Source organism: Vigna angularis, chromosome 3 (genome assembly GCF_016808095.1).
Source record: "Vigna angularis cultivar LongXiaoDou No.4 chromosome 3, ASM1680809v1, whole genome shotgun sequence".
Taxonomy (NCBI): domain Eukaryota; kingdom Viridiplantae; phylum Streptophyta; class Magnoliopsida; order Fabales; family Fabaceae; genus Vigna; species Vigna angularis.
The window spans coordinates 23,856,211-23,876,552 of NC_068972.1; the positions used below are offsets into that span (position 1 = coordinate 23,856,211).

General features: G+C 33.3%; 1 protein-coding gene across 1 annotated transcript; it reads left to right on the plus strand.

Annotated features, from left to right (window-relative positions):
* The first annotated feature begins 8,605 nt into the window (after positions 1-8,605).
* LOC108324602 (probable E3 ubiquitin-protein ligase ZFP1) lies at positions 8,606-9,973 on the plus strand. The gene is made up of 5 exons (XM_017557542.1): positions 8,606-8,703; positions 9,013-9,064; positions 9,387-9,452; positions 9,543-9,701; positions 9,851-9,973. The coding sequence occupies exons 1-5, from the start codon at positions 8,606-8,608 to the stop codon at positions 9,971-9,973; spliced, it is 498 nt and encodes a 165-aa protein (XP_017413031.1).
* Positions 9,974-20,342: the final 10,369 nt, after the last annotated feature.

Consider the following 20,342-nt stretch of genomic DNA (forward strand, 5'->3'; position numbering starts at 1 on the left):
AAACATCATAGCTTGGTTGGATGAGCTTGGTTGGATGAGCGTTCTACCAAACCAACAATTGATACCACAAACTATAACGGTCAAGCCAATTGCTGGCTCGAAATTTGAAAAAAAAAAACGTTATTCTTGTGTATATTTAGCATTCAATCTACCTTTTGTAATATATTTTTCTTTTGATTTAACTAATTGCTATATTGTACAATATTTTTTAGCCTGTTACTTTGTTATTGAAGTAATTCAAAAGAAAAAGAAAAAAAGTTTCATGATATCGGCTGTAAATTGATCATATTTTGACTTGCGATGGAGTGTATGTCTCATCCGGTCAACTATTAATCAGACGGTCAACCCTTTGTTAAGTGAATCATCTTCCAATCAGACTGAAGAATTGAAGCATTATAGAAATCGAACGGTCAAACTCAGACTGATTTACTCCAAAACTATCTTGTTTAAATGTTTAATCATGATTAGTCATGTTTGAACCGTAATTAGATCGATTCTAATAAAAAACACATCACAAAGTCTATAAATAGAGTTTCGAGAAAAGAAAGTAGGTTACACATTACACATTTATTACCCTTGCTATCTGAATCGAGCTGACTTTCGCATTAGAGGGCCTTTCACAAGGACCTCTTAACTAGTGTTTATGAATAGGAACTGAACTTGAAGAATAAAAATGAAGAATTGCCTACTGAAGAAAAGACTCGACCCTATATACCCAAAACTTTTTAGTGTCCACTATGGGGATGAATGAATAGTCTACTAATCCAATCGTGACTACATAAGAAGCAACATCGCTGTAAGAAGCATTTGACAACCAGAAGAGTTGAAGACCCTCCATGCTAAAAATGCAACTATGTGCAAAGACTAGAGCGCCATGAACCTTATTCCTCCTACACCAACTTAGCTAGTACGTACCCATAAAGCAACATAAGAGCCTCATTGAATGATTTAAGAAGGCAGCTAAGGGGCTAGCAAGGATCACTTATTTGTTCCAATAGTGAACATGATCAAGATGTTTTCATTCACGACAAGAATAATAGAGATGCTTTACAAGACAACAGGTGGATACCCATCTTTGACAAGTACGATGGCTCAACTTATCCTAATGAACATCTTAGAATGTTCATGAACCAAATGGCACTCTATACCACAAGCAATGTCATCTAGTGTAGAGACCTTTCTATCTCGTTAAAAGAAGAAGTTTTGGCTTGGTTTTCTCTATTACCCTCGAACTATAGACAATTTTTCTACCATTCGCTCAAGGTTCAAAGCTTAGTTTACCACCAGCCGACCACATCACTTAACTTCAATTGTCTTGGTGAAGTTGGGCAAGAAAATGAGGAGTCACTCCGAGTGTTTATGGAGAGGTGTTGGAAGGTCGCGAGGCAAATACAAAATCCTAGCCTTGAAGTGGTTATGCACCATATGATTACGGCCTTACGGCTAAGACTATTCATAGATAGTTTATGCATGCAACAAGCAAAGAACTTGAATGAGCTTAAACAGAGAGTAGCCAAGTTTATGTAGGTGTAAGAGATGCAAGACTTTAGAAAGAAAATGTGAGAAAGAGTCTTGTCAACTGACAAGAAGGTTGAGAAGAAACTGCATAGTATAGGGAAGGATTTGAGATCCAAAGAGTTGGCCAAAGGGTTGCATTTCCACCAATATTCTCCTTTGAACACATCCTGAGCGAAAATTCGGGAAGAAGCTCTTAGTGTTGATCCGGAAGGGGCATTTAAACAAGTTTGTTAAAACTGAGCAGACGAAAAGAAGCCCTCCTCGCAGGCATATCCTCGTACGTAGTTCCCGATAGGAATCAAGAATAATATGCCATAGAGAATCATCTCGGCGAAGGAACAAAAGTCCGCTAAGAGGTGTGATCAATACCATCTCTTGAAGATTTATGTGAGGGGGATCCTCAAAAACGACACACAAAAGGCATATTCGAGCACTCAAAATCGTGCATCTGGTTGAGAAAAGGGCAAGAACCATCCCCCAAATCATCTTCACCGATGAAGATTACAAGGCCCTTGATCCCGATTAGGATGATCCCATGGGTATAGCTATTGAGATTGCTAACTATGGTATATGCAAGGTGTTGGTTGATCAGGGAAGTTCGATCAACATCATTTACTGAAAAATGTTCCAAAAGATGGACATATCGAAGACATCATTGTATCTTCCACTAAACAGATTATAGGCTTCTTTAGCGAGCAAGTAGACGCAAGAGGATCTCTTAACTAGCAAACAAGAATCAGATCTGGTCAAAATAGTCGAGAAATCCTTATTAAATGCCTTCTAGTTTATGTTAACACATCCTATAACCACTAGTACAAAAACAACGTACAACATCGAATATTTTGGGTTTTTGGAGCTATAGTGTTTATGCCTCACTTGGCTATGAAATTTCCTTTCGATAGGGGCACAATTTTCACCATATATGTTGATCAGAAGACCACTTAAAAGTGTTATGTCATTGGTCTTAAAATGATGCCATACGTCACTCCGCGCAAAACGCATCGGTCTAAAGTGGCTATGGCGAATCTAGATCCCTGAATGAACACAGAAGACTGGTTTGAGCCATAAGAGGAAGTCAAAGAGCTAAAGCTAGGAAAGGTTGACTATCATAACTCCATGTCGGAAAGTGGGTGGACATAGAGCATGAGTGGGCTATGATGAATGTGTTAAAAGACAACACGGACCTGTTTGCATGGACAACTGTTGATATGTCATGTATTCATCTAGGAGTAATGTCCCAAGAGCTTGCAATCTTCGAAGAAGCCAGATCGATCACTTAGAAAAATACGGCTACTGGGAGAGGAAAGACGATAAGTCATAGAGGGAGATGTTAGAAAGTTGGAAGAAGTCGACTTTGTCTTTTCTTGTGCAGGAATTTCCTATGTATATGCTCATGGACACTGATGACATGTCATACGAGACACTTTATAATGTGCAGGAATTTCCATCATTAAGTGACCCTCATAGTGATATGTGTTTGGAGATTAATGGCATGTCATATGAGGCAAGTATACTATATGTATAGTCTGATATTTTTTTTATGCATACTAAAATCTTAGTGATTATGAAAAATTTTAAATTGCTAACGGTTTTAAATTGGACAACAGGAGCTTCTTGAGTTAAGTGAATGAATCAATGACAACTCGGAAAGGGGTTTGTCAGAAGACATTATTGCAAGACATATGCAGATAAAAAGTTATCAACTACTTGAGAACTTGGGGAACCAGGAATATGATATTTGCATAATATGCCAGGTATGAAATATAGCAACATGTATATTTTATATTTTATAAGGTACTAGTTTATTTGTCTTTTTTATGTACTAGAATGAGGTTATTCATTAACATTTGATATATTAAAAATATGTTTTACTCTTTCTCATATTAATTGGAATGCATGTGCATGATTTCACAAGATGAATATAAAAATAAAGAGGAGATTTAAATTCTTCAATGCAGACATGAATACCATGTAGAGTGTATAAAGATATGGTTACATGAGAAAAATATTTATCCCATGTGCAAATCAAAAGGGTTGACTATTAAATAGATACGAAAAATTAAAACTACATAATTCATTATTTTAGTGAATTCATATATTGGTCTTAATCAAGTAATACATATTCCTAGCATTGTAAGACATATTCCTAGCATTGGAATGAAAAACTCATTGTTTATTATTATCATGAACAATTATATTTATCATGTTATATTGTTGTTTAAATGTTAGCCTTGAAAAATTACATTCTTAATATTTTTTTTTAATTTTTTATTAATGTCTTATTTCCAAGTGCATAATATAAAGAACTTGTTTATTTCTTGAGAATTTTTTGCATTTCTTGTTGTGTCAATATATCATACATTAAATGGTATTAATGCGATTGCCACTACTGCACTAAAGGGATATAGCCTCGGTTATTTTCGGTTATAGACGCCGGTTCGATAACCGAGGCATATCTAGACGAGGTAAAAAGGTTACCTCTTTTTGCCTCGGTTGTGATCCGAATCGAAAAACGATAGGATTTTGCTTCGATTTCTGCTGAACCGAGTCAATATCTTGGATTCTACTGCCTCGTTTGAGACCTGAACCGAGGCAGTATAGTGATTTTCGATTTTCCAATGTTCCAGGAAATTGCCTTCCATTAACCGATGACCTTCCATTAGATCACCTTCCATCACATTAACTTATTATCATTTTCTCTGTTGCATCTTTCAATCTCAAACTCTGTGAAACCACAACCAGAAAAAGAAAGCAAAATCTCACAACCAGAGAGGAAAATATCCAGAGAGGCTAAAATCATATTCAGATTCTTTCATAAATATAACAGAATCATACAACACAAAAAAGAAAACACAAAAAAGAAAAAGATCCTTAAGCCCGTGCTCTGCTCCTTCTTCACCTGTGTAAAATGGAGCCAACAACGGCAACTTTGTTGAGCAACGGCGGTCCGACGAATGGCCTCGGCTCCAACGTGAGGTTGCGAACGACACTTCCCCAGACGCGAATCCGCGAAGAGGCATCAGATCTGTAGATCTGAGATTGGAACGAGAGTCGGTTGGGACGTTGGGGATCTCTGTTGCGGGTGAGCCGGGCCTTCAGATCTGTAGATCTGAGATTTTTCACCGCCAAAAGCCACCACCAACAGCAACCGCCAACAACCACCGCCAACAGCAACCGCTTCACTCCAGAGACGGGGCCGCTTGCTCTTCACTCCAGAGATGGGGCCGCTTGCTCTTCGCTCCAGAGACATAATGGCAGGTGAGGTGGAAGCTACACTCGAGCCGTCGCCCAGGACGAGGTGGTGGTGGCTCCCGGCAGTGGCGGGGCAGCGACAACGATACTTACAACAGCAGAAGCGAGATTGGAATGAGAGAAAAGCGAGCTTGGAACGAGAGAAGCGAGATTGGAACGAGAGAGAAGCTTCTAGGGAACGAGAAAAATAAAAGGAAAGTGAGAGAGCTTCTAGGGAACGAGAGAGAAGCGAGAAAAATAAAAGGAAGAAGAGAGAGCTGCTAGGTTTTCTCGTGCTTCAGTCCAAGCCCAAGCCTTATATGCCTCGGTCCATCTGGTAACCGAGGCAGTAACTTTTTCACCTAAGGTATATACCTCGGTCTATTCTGTCAACCGAGTCAGTATATCTTTTAGACACCGGTTATTTAATAACCGAAGCATATAATGATTTGAAAATTACAACTCTACCATCGTGTCTGATATGCTTCGGTTTCAAAAAAACCGAGGCATAATGTACGAGTTAAAAATGCAATTTTTTACAGTGTGCGTTTTATAAATAAAATTATAATCAAATTAGTTGACAAGAAACAAAAAGTCATTATTAATCATTTTCACCAAGAAACTACTTTCTTAAATACTATTAATTTTTCTTTTAATAATTGGAATTAGAATTATATGGGACTTATGAAACTGCAAATATTTGGCTTTCGACAGTGGTAATAATAAATTATAACATAATATTTCATTAACAATATTAGCTTAAACAAACAAATATTTAAAAATAAATCTTTTTAAAATTATATTGATTGAAATATATAGATCAAGGTATACCAGTAAAAGGGTATTATTATCTCGTTTTAATCGCTATTCAATATGTTAATTATATACATCCAAATAAAATGAAAAGTTTTATAAAACAAATTAGACCACCCACGGAATTTTAAATTTTTTTAATAATTGTTTTATTTTGTATATAAAAATAGTAAGGAAGTGAAATTATTATTATATAATGAAATAATGAAAATTAATTTATATTGTTATAATGATTATTATTAAAATAATTAAGTAATAAATTAAAACTGACATGATAATAATTTCAGTTTTAAATAGAATAACTGAAATTGATATCACAATTGATATTATATAATTTAATTCAATTTCTTGGAGTTTGAAATTAAGTTATATTGTTATAAATGTTAAATCTAGGTGATATATTGAAAGGAAAAGTTTAATAAAACAAACTAGTCTACGCACGGGTTTTCTATTTTTTTTAATAGTTATTTTTATTTTATATATGAAAATAATAAAATAGTAAAATTATTATGTAATCAGATATAATGAAAATTAAATATTTTAAAAGATAAAATGGTTTCTTAATTAGTTAATTTCAAAGATTTTTTAAGAGATAGATTAGTTTATTAATAATTTGATTAAAATAATTATACTATTTAAAAGATTTTCTAGGAGATAAATTTTTTTATTAATTATTTGGTTGTGTTGATTTTGTAATTAGACTATCATGTATTCATGTAAAAATGATTAAACTTATCTTTTATATATATATATATATATACGTGGATATCTTCTGAATTTATAATTTTATGGTTTGTTAGGATTTGATTGAAATGTAATAATTAATAAAATAATAATTCAAATTATATGAATATCAAAGATAATATTTGTTGGTTCCTATTCAATCCTAAAATATAAATCGTAATTATTAATGACACAGATAAATGGAATATTTAAAATTGAATTTCAAAAATTGAATTATCTTTAACAATTCTGTTTAACTCTTCCCTATAAACAATCTAATTTTACGGTACATTTACAAATAATAATTAATGTCGTCAAGATTAAATAAAGTGATATTTACCATTAGATTTTAAAATTTAAATTATCTTTAATGGTAAAGATTACTTTTTTAAGTTTCCTTTGTCATTATCATCTTTATAACTGATTTATTTTTATAATAAATTTACAAATGAAAATTACCATTATCAATATCAAATGAACGAAATATTTAGAATTAGATTTCAAAAATCAAATTATCTTTTAGTGGTAAAGATTTCTCGAGTTCTCATTTCTCTTGATCTTATATTTTCATTTCTGTTGATCTTATGACATGAACACGAGACAAATTGAACATTTAGAATTAAATTTTCAAAATTATATTGTTTTGAAAAAAAAGATTTTCCTATTTAGCTATCTTTCTCTATATATATATTCCATGTTAGAGCAAATTTACAAATATCATAATTCTTACAACATTTTCCTCGCATTCAAAAACAGTAAACACCGACTGCTTTTCTTTGCTATTTTCTTCATCACATCTTCTAGTTGGTTTGAAACATGTCTCAGTCTAATATGCATGAAATGACACAATACCATGCACTTCACCATCAACCTAATGCAAGATACACTAGTAAAAAATAGGGTTTTGAAATCGCGTATTATGCCTCGGTTTTTGAAGACCCGAGACATATAAAAATGCGGTGGCAGAAATGTAATTTTGGAGACACTATATGTCTCGGTTCTTTTAAACCCGTTTTTAAAAAAGGTATACTGCACTGGTTCTTTTAAACCCGCTTTTGAAAAAAAGTATACTGCACCGGTTCTTTTAAATCTGCTTTTGAAAAAGGTATATTGCACCGGTTGGAAATTAACCGAGGCCTATATTTGCCTCGTTTTAGGGTTAAAGATCAAAACTTTTTCAGTTTCACTATTCTTCTTCCCGCAAAACCTCCCTTCCCTCAAAACCTCTCTGCTCGCTGTTCACCACTGGTTTTTGCTTCGGCCGCCACGCCACCGCACCACTGCCCCGTCGTCTCAGTTCCTCCTGCCACCGCACCACCGCACCACCGCCCCTGTCTCCCTTCCCGCAAAACCTCTCTGCTCGCAGTTCACCACTGCTTTTTGCTTCGGCCGCCACGCCACACCACCGCCACGCCCCACCACCACCGCTGGCTCAACCTCTGGGCGTCGTGGTTTCGCTTGTTCTTCATCGTCGTCACTGGTCCTTGCCTCCCCGCCGTCGCCACTACCAAGTCCACCACTGCCGCCGTCGCCACTGGTCCTTGCCTTCATTGTCCACCATTGCCGCCTGTTCTTCTCATCAACCACCGCCGCCTGTTCTTCTCATCGACCACCAACAACCACCGTCGCGTATTGGGGTTTGGCTGGACACTGAATCGATAAAAGTTTGAAGCTTTGGAGAGGGGAAGTATTTTTGGTGTTAGGTTTTTTTGTTTGATCTTGAACTTTTATTTTTTGCTGAAACTCTTGGTTGGTCTTGGGTGATTTTCGGTGATGAAGGGATTGAACACACGGTAAAGCTTGGGCTGTTTTCTGGTGTTTTCAGGTGATGAAGGGATGAAGGGATGAAGGGATTGAACCCACGTTGCGCGTTCAGGATTGAACACACGCTGCCGTAGTCCCCGCCGGTGGAGAGCACCGTGATCTCGTCGGTTTCAGACGGAACCGTCTCCAGCTTCCCACTTCTGCTTCCCTGTGCTCCACTTCTGCATCCCATCTCTGCTTCCCACTTCTGCTTTCCTGTGCTCCACAATGTCCAGAAAAAAATCTTCCCTGTACTCCACGATGTGGCAAAAATAAAAAAAATAAAAAAAATACTTTACTGCCTCGGTTCAGGTTTAAACTGAGACAATATAAGACAAGATACTAACTCGGTTTTTATAACCGAGGCATAAAAAGAAGACTTTTTACCTCGTTCGTATATGCCTCGGTTTCTAAACCGGGGCCTATGACCAAAAACAACCGAGGCCATTTGCTTCTGCTGTACTAGTGATATACTGAAATTAGCTTACCACACTTTGTCTCACGAGGATCTATGACAATGGCTCACTCTAACAATTTCCTTCGAGGAAACTATTTAGGTGATGAACATTTTCACTTTAATCGTAACAACGGTGATAGTGTTCATGTTTTGATTTGGTATCACTTTATTCCAATGTCCTATGTACAACGTTAATGTCTGTCTATTTTTATCTATATTAGATATATTATCTTTATCTTATTTTTATCTTTAGTTAATGTGTTATTATTTCTTATTTGTATTTTGTACTTAGTTCATATTTCTTTTATTATAAATAGAGGATTATATGTGTATATTGAGCACAAGAGATATTAATCTCATACATACTTTTTTCACTATACTTAACACTCTACATTGCCATTTGCTAGTTGTGATTGAGTCATGTAATTATGTACTATTTTCTTTTAATTATTGAGATTTGAATGTAGTTGGTCTTTTGACTATTGGCCTTGTTATCCAGCTTCAACTGCTAGTGTTAATGTAAGGAGAAAATATCATGATAGAGTTGGAAGGAGAAAGTATCACAAATTTCTCCATAGGTCATACCTTCATGCACAAACTGTGCGAGATATTAGAGGTCACTCCAACTTTCATCCTTCAGTAACTGCTCCATCCTATAGAGTTCCAACATATCATTCAAGCAGTTCCTTAGTGCCCATACAAAATGCATCATTTGCAAACAACATGCATAATATTTTCCTTGAGGCTTTTTTTCAAGATGATATAATATGTCATTCTCTTTAGTTTTTGCTACTTAAAAACCTACTTTCTTTCTCATATATTATTGTCTTTTCTTGTATAGGAGGTTCCTTCATTGATTGACCCTTACAGTGATATGCGGTTGGACATTGACCACATGTCATACGAGGTAAGTGTATTATGCATTTTCCCGTGAATGGTAAAACCTTAGTGAATATGAGAAACTTGAATTTGCTAAGTCTTGGGAATTGGACAATAGGAGCTTCTTGAGTTAGGTGAATGGATTAGCAACGTAGACAAGGGTTTGTTACAAGACATTATTGCAAGACAAATGAGGACAAAAACTTACCTATTACCTAATGACTCGGAGGGGTCAACTTCTAAGGAACAGGAATTTGATATTTGCGTAATATGTCAGGTATCAAATATAACAACATGAATATTTGATAGGATACTAGTTTAGTTGTCTTTTTTATGTACTAGCTTTGGGTTATTCATTCTTAATGTATTAGAAATACATTTTACTTTTTCTCCTATTAATTGGAATGTTTATGCATGATTTTATAGGATGAATATAAAAACAAAGAGGAGATTGGAATTCTTCAATGCAAACATGAATACCATGCAGATTGTATAAGGAGATGGCTACATGAGAAAAATGTCTGTCCTATGTGCAAATCAAAGCATTAACTATTGTATAGAAGCGAAAATTAGAAACACATAAATCATTATTCAAGTCAATTAATATGTTGTTGTGTATGAAGTAGTATATATTGCTTATATCGTGTCTACTTATCATACATGAGATACTCTTAGTTTAAGAAATAGAATTATAATCTAAATTAGTTGATATGAAACAAGAAGTCATTTGTTCAACATTTTCATCAAGTTACTTTCTTAAATCTTAAAAGTTTTAAAAGGTCTATTTTGTCAAAAAATATATTTTGAAACTAGAATTATATTTTTTTTGAAATTGTAGATGTTTACATTTAGAAGTAAACATTTTATTTTATATTTTTAGTAATTTTAATTGTTTTATATTTTTTGTAATTATAATTGGATTTCATTTAAAAAACATTAATTATTTTTTAAAAAATATATGCGAGTATCCGTCGATACTTATAGATATTTTAAAACGTGAGTATTGTTTAAACGAGTATTTGTCGTTAAACAAAACAGATAACAACTAAGATTTTGTGTTATGAATCCCAACCATCCCTTATTAAAATGGTTGTAAGTAGGGATGGACAAAATTAAATTGTACTAAACTAAATTATTAAAAAAAAATGAACCAAAGAGTAGTTTACTTGAACAAAAGTGAAGTGAAAATTAGTCAGAGAAACTGAACAATTTTGTATTTTAACAAACTACAGGACTCTAATTTGTATTGAAAATAGTAAAATTATTTTTTAACACCCAATGGTCAAATTCGGAAAACTTAATCGAATTTAGCCGAATTTTCATTGGGGCCAACTAGGTCAAATTCGAAAAAAATTTGGGATCAATTTAATCAAATTTCGGTTCCTTTTAACTTAAATGTTTACAATATTGATATTAATTTTAACTTATTTCATATTATATTTAATTTCTTAACTTTGATGCGAAATTTAAGTATGTTTTGAATATTTGAACTTTGATGCAAAATTTGAATTGGTTTTTGTTTGAAATTCTAATACATTTTGATCCCTAAACTTTAAAAATGAATTAATCTAATCATTTTAATTGAATTATGATATATTTTTTTTAAACATGTTTCATGCTAACAATTGAATTGTTTACCTCGTTTAACACATTTCGACTTTAGCGTCAATTGAAAAATGTATTTAACATGTCTACAAAATTTAATTTAGTTAGGTTAAAATGACTATATTCATTCTTTTTTAAAGGTTAGGGACCAATTTATAAAGTTTCTGACAAAGATAAATATCAATTTCACTTTAAAGTTTAGATACCAAAAATATATTTAACTCTTTATCAAAAAACATAAACTTATTTATATTAATATTTTATTATGAAACTTTTTTGGAAGTATAGTTTAAAACCATTTTTTATTTATTTTAAAGACTTTTTTAAAAGTAATTTTATTTAATTTTTAAGAAAAAAAAAGCAAGTTTCTATGATATTGCTGAAGATAATAAAATTTGAATATTTATGAGAATGATTATGTATAAAAATTGAATTTATCCTATGATTATATAAATACCTTCTTTCTTTACTTTTTACCTCTTATTTTCATAGTTGGTTAGGATTTGATTAAAATGTAATGATTAAATAAAATAATGATGCAAATTATATGGATATCAAACGTAGTAATTAATGGCTCCTTTATTCAATCCTAAAAAGATAAATCATAATAAATAACGTGTTTAGAACTATATTTCAAAAATTGAATTATTTTTAATGGTAAAGATTTCCTCTCTAACTCTAGCCTTCTCATTATCATCTTTGTAATTATTTTTACAGTAAATTTACAAGTAACAATAAATGTCATCAATATTACAAACTGAATATTTAAAATTAGATTTCCAAAATTTAATTATCTCGTAAAGATTTCCCTGTTTACTTCAAGTAATGGTGTAATAGATTCACAAATAAAATATTTAGGAATTAGATTTCAAAGATCAAAATATCTTTAACCAAATATTTCCTTTATTATTCAATACATATTTACAAGTAATCAATTTTAATGTAAACTTAGAAATAATAATTAATGGTATCAAGATTAACTAAACTGAATATCTAGAATTAAATTTTGAAAATTAAATTATTTTTAGCAATACCGTGTGCAAAAGATCAGAGGTCACTCCAACTTTCATTCCTACGTAACTGCTTCACCATATAGAGTTCCAGAAACAATAAATCATTCAAGAAGTTCTTCAATGCCCATAACAAATGCATCTAATAGAGACAACATGCATAATCTTCACTCTCATTTCGTGTAATATGTCATTCTTTTTACTTTTAAAAATTCTTAGTCCTTAAAAGCCTACTTTCTTTATCACGTATTATTGTTTAGGTTATGGTTAAAATGTAGAGCGACCAATGGAAGATGTGGACAAACTTCACAAATTTGAACAAACGGTGTCCTAAGAACTCATTCTCGCTCCCTAGTATCAATCGATTGGTAGATGGTGCATAAGGTCATCAAGTTCTCAACTTTTTAGATGCCTACTCTAGGTACAATTAAATACTCATGTACCATTTGAAAATAGAAAAATCGCTTTCATCATCGAACATGTTAACTACTACAATGAAATTATGTTGTTCGGTCTTAAGAACGAAGACGCGACCTATCAATGGCTTAGAAACAAGATTTTCCACCAGCAAATAAGGAGTTGCATGGAAGTATATGTTGGTGACATGGTGGTCAGGTCTCAATCGGTCAACAAACATGTGGAGGATCTCAATGAGGTGTTTGGCCAGATCAAGTGGTACAACATGCGGCAAAACCTCTCCAAGTGCACCTTTGGGGTAGGATCGGGCAAGTTTTACGTGTTATGTTAACAGTAAGAGGTATAAAAGCTAACCTGGATAAATGCACTACAACTTTTGGGTATGAGAAGTCCATAAGCCTAAAAGAATATAAAGGTTGGTGGGTCGATTGATCTCTCTTTGAAGGTTTGTTCCTCACCTATCAGATAAGATCAAGTAAATCCTAAAGGTGATGAAAAAACAAAACTCATAAAAATGGGATGAACGATATGAAACAACTTTCACCGAAGTAAAAAGTATTTTGGGTAGACCAATCACCAATCATGAACTACCTCCCAGTAAATTAAATTAAAGGAACTTTCCAAGTCAAGAACGACCAACTCCTCCATTATTATCATAAAGTCACTCAGTTGATGACAAACTTTGAAGTAATTGATATGCAACATATCCCCGAATAGAAAATGTCAAGGCCGACATACTGTACAAACTTCCAAGCATCAAAGAAAATGGACATTTGTCCACAATGATAAGACAAGTGCTAACAAAACCTATTTTTGAATGCATGTTTGTATCGTTAACCCATCAGGAAGACTAGAGGGTGTTCATTGGTCGTTGTAAGGCCAAAAATATATCATCAAGTATAGTGGGTTCATGTAGTAAACAAGTGTCATATCCATAGGAATTTGACGGAAATAAAATTGTTATGATGAGTTTGATCTGATATAAGACTATTTTATCTAAAAAGTGTGATAGTGAAGGGTGAAAGTGTTGTCATGCTAATCTAGAAATTAATTTAAGCTATCAAAGGAGATTTTAGTATTGAAACTGTGTTGGAGTCTGATTTTGTAGATCCATCCTCTCTTGAATTAGATCTTCCTTCAAGTCTACAACTTCACGTGATCAAGTCCTAGGAGTCCTCTTTATGGTACCTGAAGCCTATCTTGGTACCCAAAGACTAGTATTTGTTGGAACAAATGGTATCGTGCAACGAAAAGGTTTTAAAGAGCGTGTATCAGTCAAAAGCCAAGAGGAGAGGGGTGAATTGGTTCTTTTAAAAATTGTGATTTTCTTTTAGGACTTTTATCAAACATCTAGTAAATTAAAAGTGCAGAGATAGGGAAAATCACACAGAATGTTTTATCCTGGTTCGAATAAAAAGGTTCTACGTCCAGTCGTTAATCACTATAAATCTTGATTAACCTATTTCACTAAAATATAGTTTTACAGATTATAATCAGCTAAGCAAATATTAAGGAACATAAAACACCTTCCTTCGACAAACGAACGAAAGAAAATCAACTCAATCAACTTGAAGAGAACCGCTTTTACCTTAGACACACTAAGTGCAAGCTTCTCCTATTAACAAGACTTGATTCGAGCACACTAACACTTGAGAACTTCCTCAGACTTTTTCTGTATACTTAAATGGCTTAGTTAAACCTCTAACAGGTTTAGAAAGGTGTATATATAGCCTAGAGGTATATATATACCATCTCCGAACTGCCAGTGATAATCGATTATATCAAGTGATAATCGATTATTTGTGTCCGTTATGGGGTTTTCAAGAGAATCTGTTAGAAAAGAATTACCTTGTTTCTCAACACCAAGAGGGGGGTGAATTGATGATTACTAAAAACGAATGCTTTTTAAATCTTTTCACAAACATTGAATTATCTTGAATCTTTTTTGTAATCTAAGTAATATGTGTATGCAATTCAAAGTAAAAGAGATAAGGAGAGAAGAATAAACACAAGGTTTTTATCCTGGTTTTGTCTTAATGCCTACATCCAGTCACCCTTCCAATCAACCTTAGATTGAAGGATCTTTCACTATAATGATTTGAGATTTACACCAAAGGTTTTACAGAGAACACACTCTCATAGTGTAAACACCTCTCCCACTCACAATCAAATATAGAAAGAAAATACCTACACACAAAATCACACGTCCTTGCTGTAGAACCCTTTGAGACCACCTCTTGTAGAAACACCTAAGTAGTGCATAGTATGATCAATCAATTACGTCCACAGTTCTTCTCTCAAGAATCCTTCAAGTTTCTTCCAAATCTTTTAATCTTGATTCTTGAGCTTCTCATTCACTTGTAACACTTTTCTCTAATCAAAGATATCAGATATGAAAATTTCAAATGATGAATTTGTTATTCTTGTTATAGTACAGTGAGCAATGCATCAATATATATAGTTATCTCATGATAGACGCAGATTAATGGATTACGTTAGTAATGTAATCGGTTACATAAGTGACAAATGTAACCCAATTACAATTTAAACAGATATAATTGAATGCACAATTAATGTAATCGATTTGAAATAAGTGTTAGTAAACACATTTAAAAATATGACTGTTAAAACAGTTATGACTTATCTTTAAGACAGTTTTCAAAACATAATAGACTTAATTGATTACTTACACGGTGTAATCGATTAAGCTATATACTTAAGCAAATTTTGAAAACTTTTTCTCTTCAAACCTCATTACAACATATATAAAAAAAGATTTTTGCAAAGAAACGAGTTTTAATCGATTTAACACTTAATGTAATTGATTCAAAACCCGTTGTTTTGCCACATTTGAAAACATAAGTTATCTTATGAGTTCAATTGATTACAACATCAATGTAATCAATTGTATCATACATAATTGCTTTGTTCTTGATGTTTTATCTCATCAAAACATTTAACATGCTTATAAAAGATATACACAGTTATGATCACAGTAGTATGCAAACTAATCAACATGATAACATATGTATTAAACATATTGAAACACTTGTAAACCAACACATGTATCAATCACAAATACAGATTTCTGTTGTGTCAGTATAGCATATGTGTGTTTTTACAGTCAATGTGTTGTCATCATCAAAAAACAAATCATCAGAGATTGGGTTTAGCATTCATATTACTCCCCCTATCAACAGAATGAGACAGAGATAATCGATTATTCTTAGCAATAATCGATTATCTGTCGAGCAACTCTCACTAGTACACAAATAACGTACAACGTCGAATATTTTTGGTCTTTCACATCGAATTCGAGAACGACGTCATATTGGGAGACGTTAAATTGACGTCAAATTTTAAAAAATCGACGTTAATTTAACGTCAAATTTTGTCAATATACGACGTTAATCAATTTTTTTTAATTAATTGTAATCCTTTTTTACAACTCTACGATACCTGAAAAGTAGAACTATGAACGGTAATATAGAATCAACAACAAATAACAATAACAAAATACAAACAAGTTCAATCAAACAACAAACAAGTTCAACCAAACAACAACAACAAACAAGTTCAACAAAAAAAATCAACAACAAAAAAATCAACAACAAACAAGTTCAACAAATAAGTTCTTCAAAACGAAAACTAACCTTCAAAAGGTGGGTTCATCGGAAGAAAGTGTTGCCACCAGTGAGAGAGAAAGCAGAATACGCATATGAAGGACAAGAACACGAAAATAATCGGTGAAAACAAAATGAAAATCATACCTAAAGTAGTTAAGTAACATGCATTTGTATCAAATGAAAGAAAGATTACATCTGATTGTCGTTAAAATTCGTTCGAGAAAAGTTTGAGCAGAGAAGAGGGTCTCGCACTAAAATAAAGTGAATGAATTTTCAATCTCCCGCTCAAATTTTTATTGAATTCACTAACCTTTTGACGTCTAACACTGAGGCATTCGACGTTTTATATCCTTTTACGTCGAATTATAATTCTAAACGACGTTTAATAATTGCATTTATTTACAAAATTGTCACCAGTCATTTTTAACGTTGGTTATTGAGTGGTTAGACGTTGAACGCGGGACGTTATACGCTGTTTTTGCACTAGTATCTTTTCCAAACAGACTCGTGATAATCGATTATTACACCAAATAATCGATTATCTACGCAAACATTCTCTAACTACGAAAACTTCTAAGTACTTTTACATCATCAAAGTTATTCCTATACAATTATTTCTACAAAAATGCTTTTAATGTAAATGCAACAAGACTCTTCAATTCTTCAGCTTGTAACATCATCAAAACTTTAGTAGCTTCAAATACCAATGCTCCTCCTTTGTAACAATCTCCCCCTTTTTGGTGATGATAAAACATTTCTTGTTTAAAAGCATTAATAATTTCCTGCACAGATTTCAGACTTACAAACACAAAAAACATGTTAGTAATAACCACACTAATTAATTTTTTTTTTTAAGTTTTTCTCCCCCTTTTTTATCATAAACAAAAAGTTCAAAAAAAAAGACTCCCCTCAAATGAATTTCCCTCTCAACAAAAGAATAGATGCATTTCAAAATAGAATAAAAATGAAATTTCATACCATGAAGGAACAAAATATATCATGAAATACAAAATAGAAATTCAACTCTACTCAAGAAATACAATTAAGACTTAGAAAGGATGGGTTTGAGGATAATCAGGAGGTTGAAGGTTTAGCCTATGCTCAATGTTTCCTAGCTGAGTATCAAAATCTTCAAATCTCTCAAAGACATAATCATGATGAGTTTGGCGCATTTCCACAAGGTCATCAACTCTTGCTTGATTAGCCAAACTCATATCTTCCATTTGTTTTGAGAGATTTGCAAAATATTCTTCTGTGGAAAATGATGAAGAGGAAGGAATAACAGAAGGTCCAGCTGCACATGGAGTAGCTTCTCGTATAGGTTCGACCATGTGAGAATCCAAGTTATCATCTTCTTCTTGATTTTCTTCATCCATATGAAGAAATTTTTGGAATAACCAGTATCGCGCAGCGAAAAGGTTTTAAAGAAAGAGCGCGTGTATCAATCAAAAGCCAAGAGGGGAGGGGTGAATTGGTTCTTTTAAAATTGTAATTTTCTTTTAGGACTTTTATCAAACAGTTGGTATATTAAAAGTGCAGAGATAGAGAAAATCACATAAGATGTTTTATCCTGGTTCGAATCAAAAGATTTTACGTTCAGTCGTTAATCACTCTAAAAAGTGATTAACTTTTTTGACTAAAATGTAGTTGTACAAGTTACAATTGGATAAGAAAATGTTAAAGAACAGAAAACACCTTCCTTCGATAAACGAACGAAAGAACTTCACCTAAATCAACTTGAAGAGAACCGCTTCGACCTTAGACCCACTAAGCGCAAGCTTCTCCTATTCACAAGACTTGATTTGAGCATACAAAAACTTGAGAACTTCCTCAAAACTTTTTCTGTATTGTCAAATGGCTTAGTTAAACCTCTAAGAGGTTTAGTAAAATGTATATATAGCCCACGCCCAACTGAAAAGTGAAAAGCCAACTCCTAACTACCAGTGATAATCGATTATATTAAGTGATAATAGATTATATATGTCCATTATGGGTTTCCAAAAAGTGATAATCGATTATCCTGAGGAATAATCGATTATTTACGCGACTTGGGCAATACTAAATCAGACAGAGATAATCGATTATTCTGAGCAATAATCGATTATCTAGGCGAGCAACTCTTTTCCAAACAAGCTTGTGATAGTCAATTATTACACCAAATAATCGATTATATGTGCCAACATTATCTAAACAAGAAAACTTTTAAGTATTTTTACATCAACAAAGTTATTCCTACGCAATTATTTCTACAAAATGCTTTTAACACAAATACGACAAGAGTCTTCAAGTCTTCGTCTTGTAACATCATCAAAACTTCAGTAGCTTCAAGATACCAATGCTCCTCATGGGTAACAATCTCCCCTTTTTGATGAGGATAAAAAAATCTCTTGTTAAAAAGCATTTCTAATTTCTTGCACAAATTTCAGACTTACAAATAAACATGTTAGTAATAACTACACTAATTAGAAGTTTCCCCCCCCCTTTTTTATCATAAGCAATAAGTAAAAATATCCCCCTCAATAAAAGAAGAGATGATTCCATGATAGAATAAAATTTAAATTTTGATAACATGAAAGAACATAGTACATCATGGAATATAAGAAAAGTAGAAATTCAAATCTAATGATGAAATTTAAGTGAGACTTTAAAAAGGAGGGGTTGGAGGATAATTAAGAGGTTAAAGGTTTAGCCTATCTTTAATGTTTCCCAGCCGAGTATCAAAATCTTCAAATCTCTCACAAACATAATCATGATGAGTTTAATGCATTTCCACTTGATCATCAAACCTTGTTTGATTTGCTAAACTCATATCTTCTATTTGTTTTGAGAGATTTGCAAAATATTCTTTCATGGAAAATGATGAAGATGAAGGAATAGTGGAGGGATCAGTAGTAGATGGAGCAGCTTCTCGTACAGGTTCTACCATATGAGCATCTTCATCATCATCTTCATCATTTTGATTTTCTTCATCCTTATGAAGAAAGACATTTGGCGTAAGTTAGTTTCTCCAATTCCAGTACCTATGGACTGAATGGCTTGAGTGTGCTCACCTTCAACGTTGACTCCTTTAAATTCAAGGATGCGAGAAATAAGGAGAGCATATGGAAGATGATAGGCTGCGAATTTTTGGGCTTTAAGCATGGTATCATTAATGAGGGTAGGCATATCAATGTGAACATGGTTCAAGATACCATGGAGAAGGAAAAGATCTTACTAAGAGCATTGAGTATGATTTGTGGCACGTGGACATAGGATCCAAACAATCAGGTAATAAATCATCCTCTCCTCCACTTTGAATCCACCCACCCTTAATCGTCATTGGTTGGATTGTTGTTGAGGATTGCACATAAAAGACTGGAAATCAAGAAGGCGATTGGAATTTGGAACGGTGAGATGAACTTTCATTGCATCATGCCATATTGTGAGCATGGCAACATTTTTCCAGATGTCATCATCAAGAATTGTGCGAACCCCTTTGACTTTAGTAGTCACAATTCCATCACGATAACGGGTGGAATACCCGAATGAGGTCAGGATAAATACATCCCTTTTACTCAACCAGATGTGTTAGACCTTGGACTACAAATAGATTTGGAAATTAAAACCCATAGAATGTATAGTATTCTAACCGGACATACTTGACACCCATGATGCGTCGGTCCTGCCAAAACTGAGCATACTCAGCTTGTTTCTTTAGATCCGAGATCCATCCTTCAAGAGTTGCAGGTCGAGGAGCTCGAGGACGAGAAGGTGATACACCACCAGTATGTCTTCGTGTGGGCATCTTGCGCCTTGCATCAGCCATGAATATCAAAGAGGATATGAAAAGAAAGTATGAAAAAGGAGAGGAACAACTTGTTTAATCTTGATTCAGACAGAGTTTGGGTATAATGGGAGGTTTTTAATCGATTATAGATATGAATTTATGGAGAAAATTGAAAAACTAGCCGTTCATGGCTATTTATAGTCGTTTTTGAACGTTGTAACCACTATATTTATGAACCTGCATCGACTGATAATCGATCAATTATTTGGTCAAAAGTAGTTTCCTGATATCCACTGATAATCGATTATGGATGAAGATAATCGATTATTTGTTCATGTGAACCCAAATTTTGAAGAACATGCAATGATAATCGTTTATGCCCTACAATAATCGATTATTTGCGAACCAAAATCTTTTTCTAAAGACCAAATATAATCGATTATTACCTTCAGATAATTGATTATTCGCGTTGATTTACGAAAAACTCAAAATTG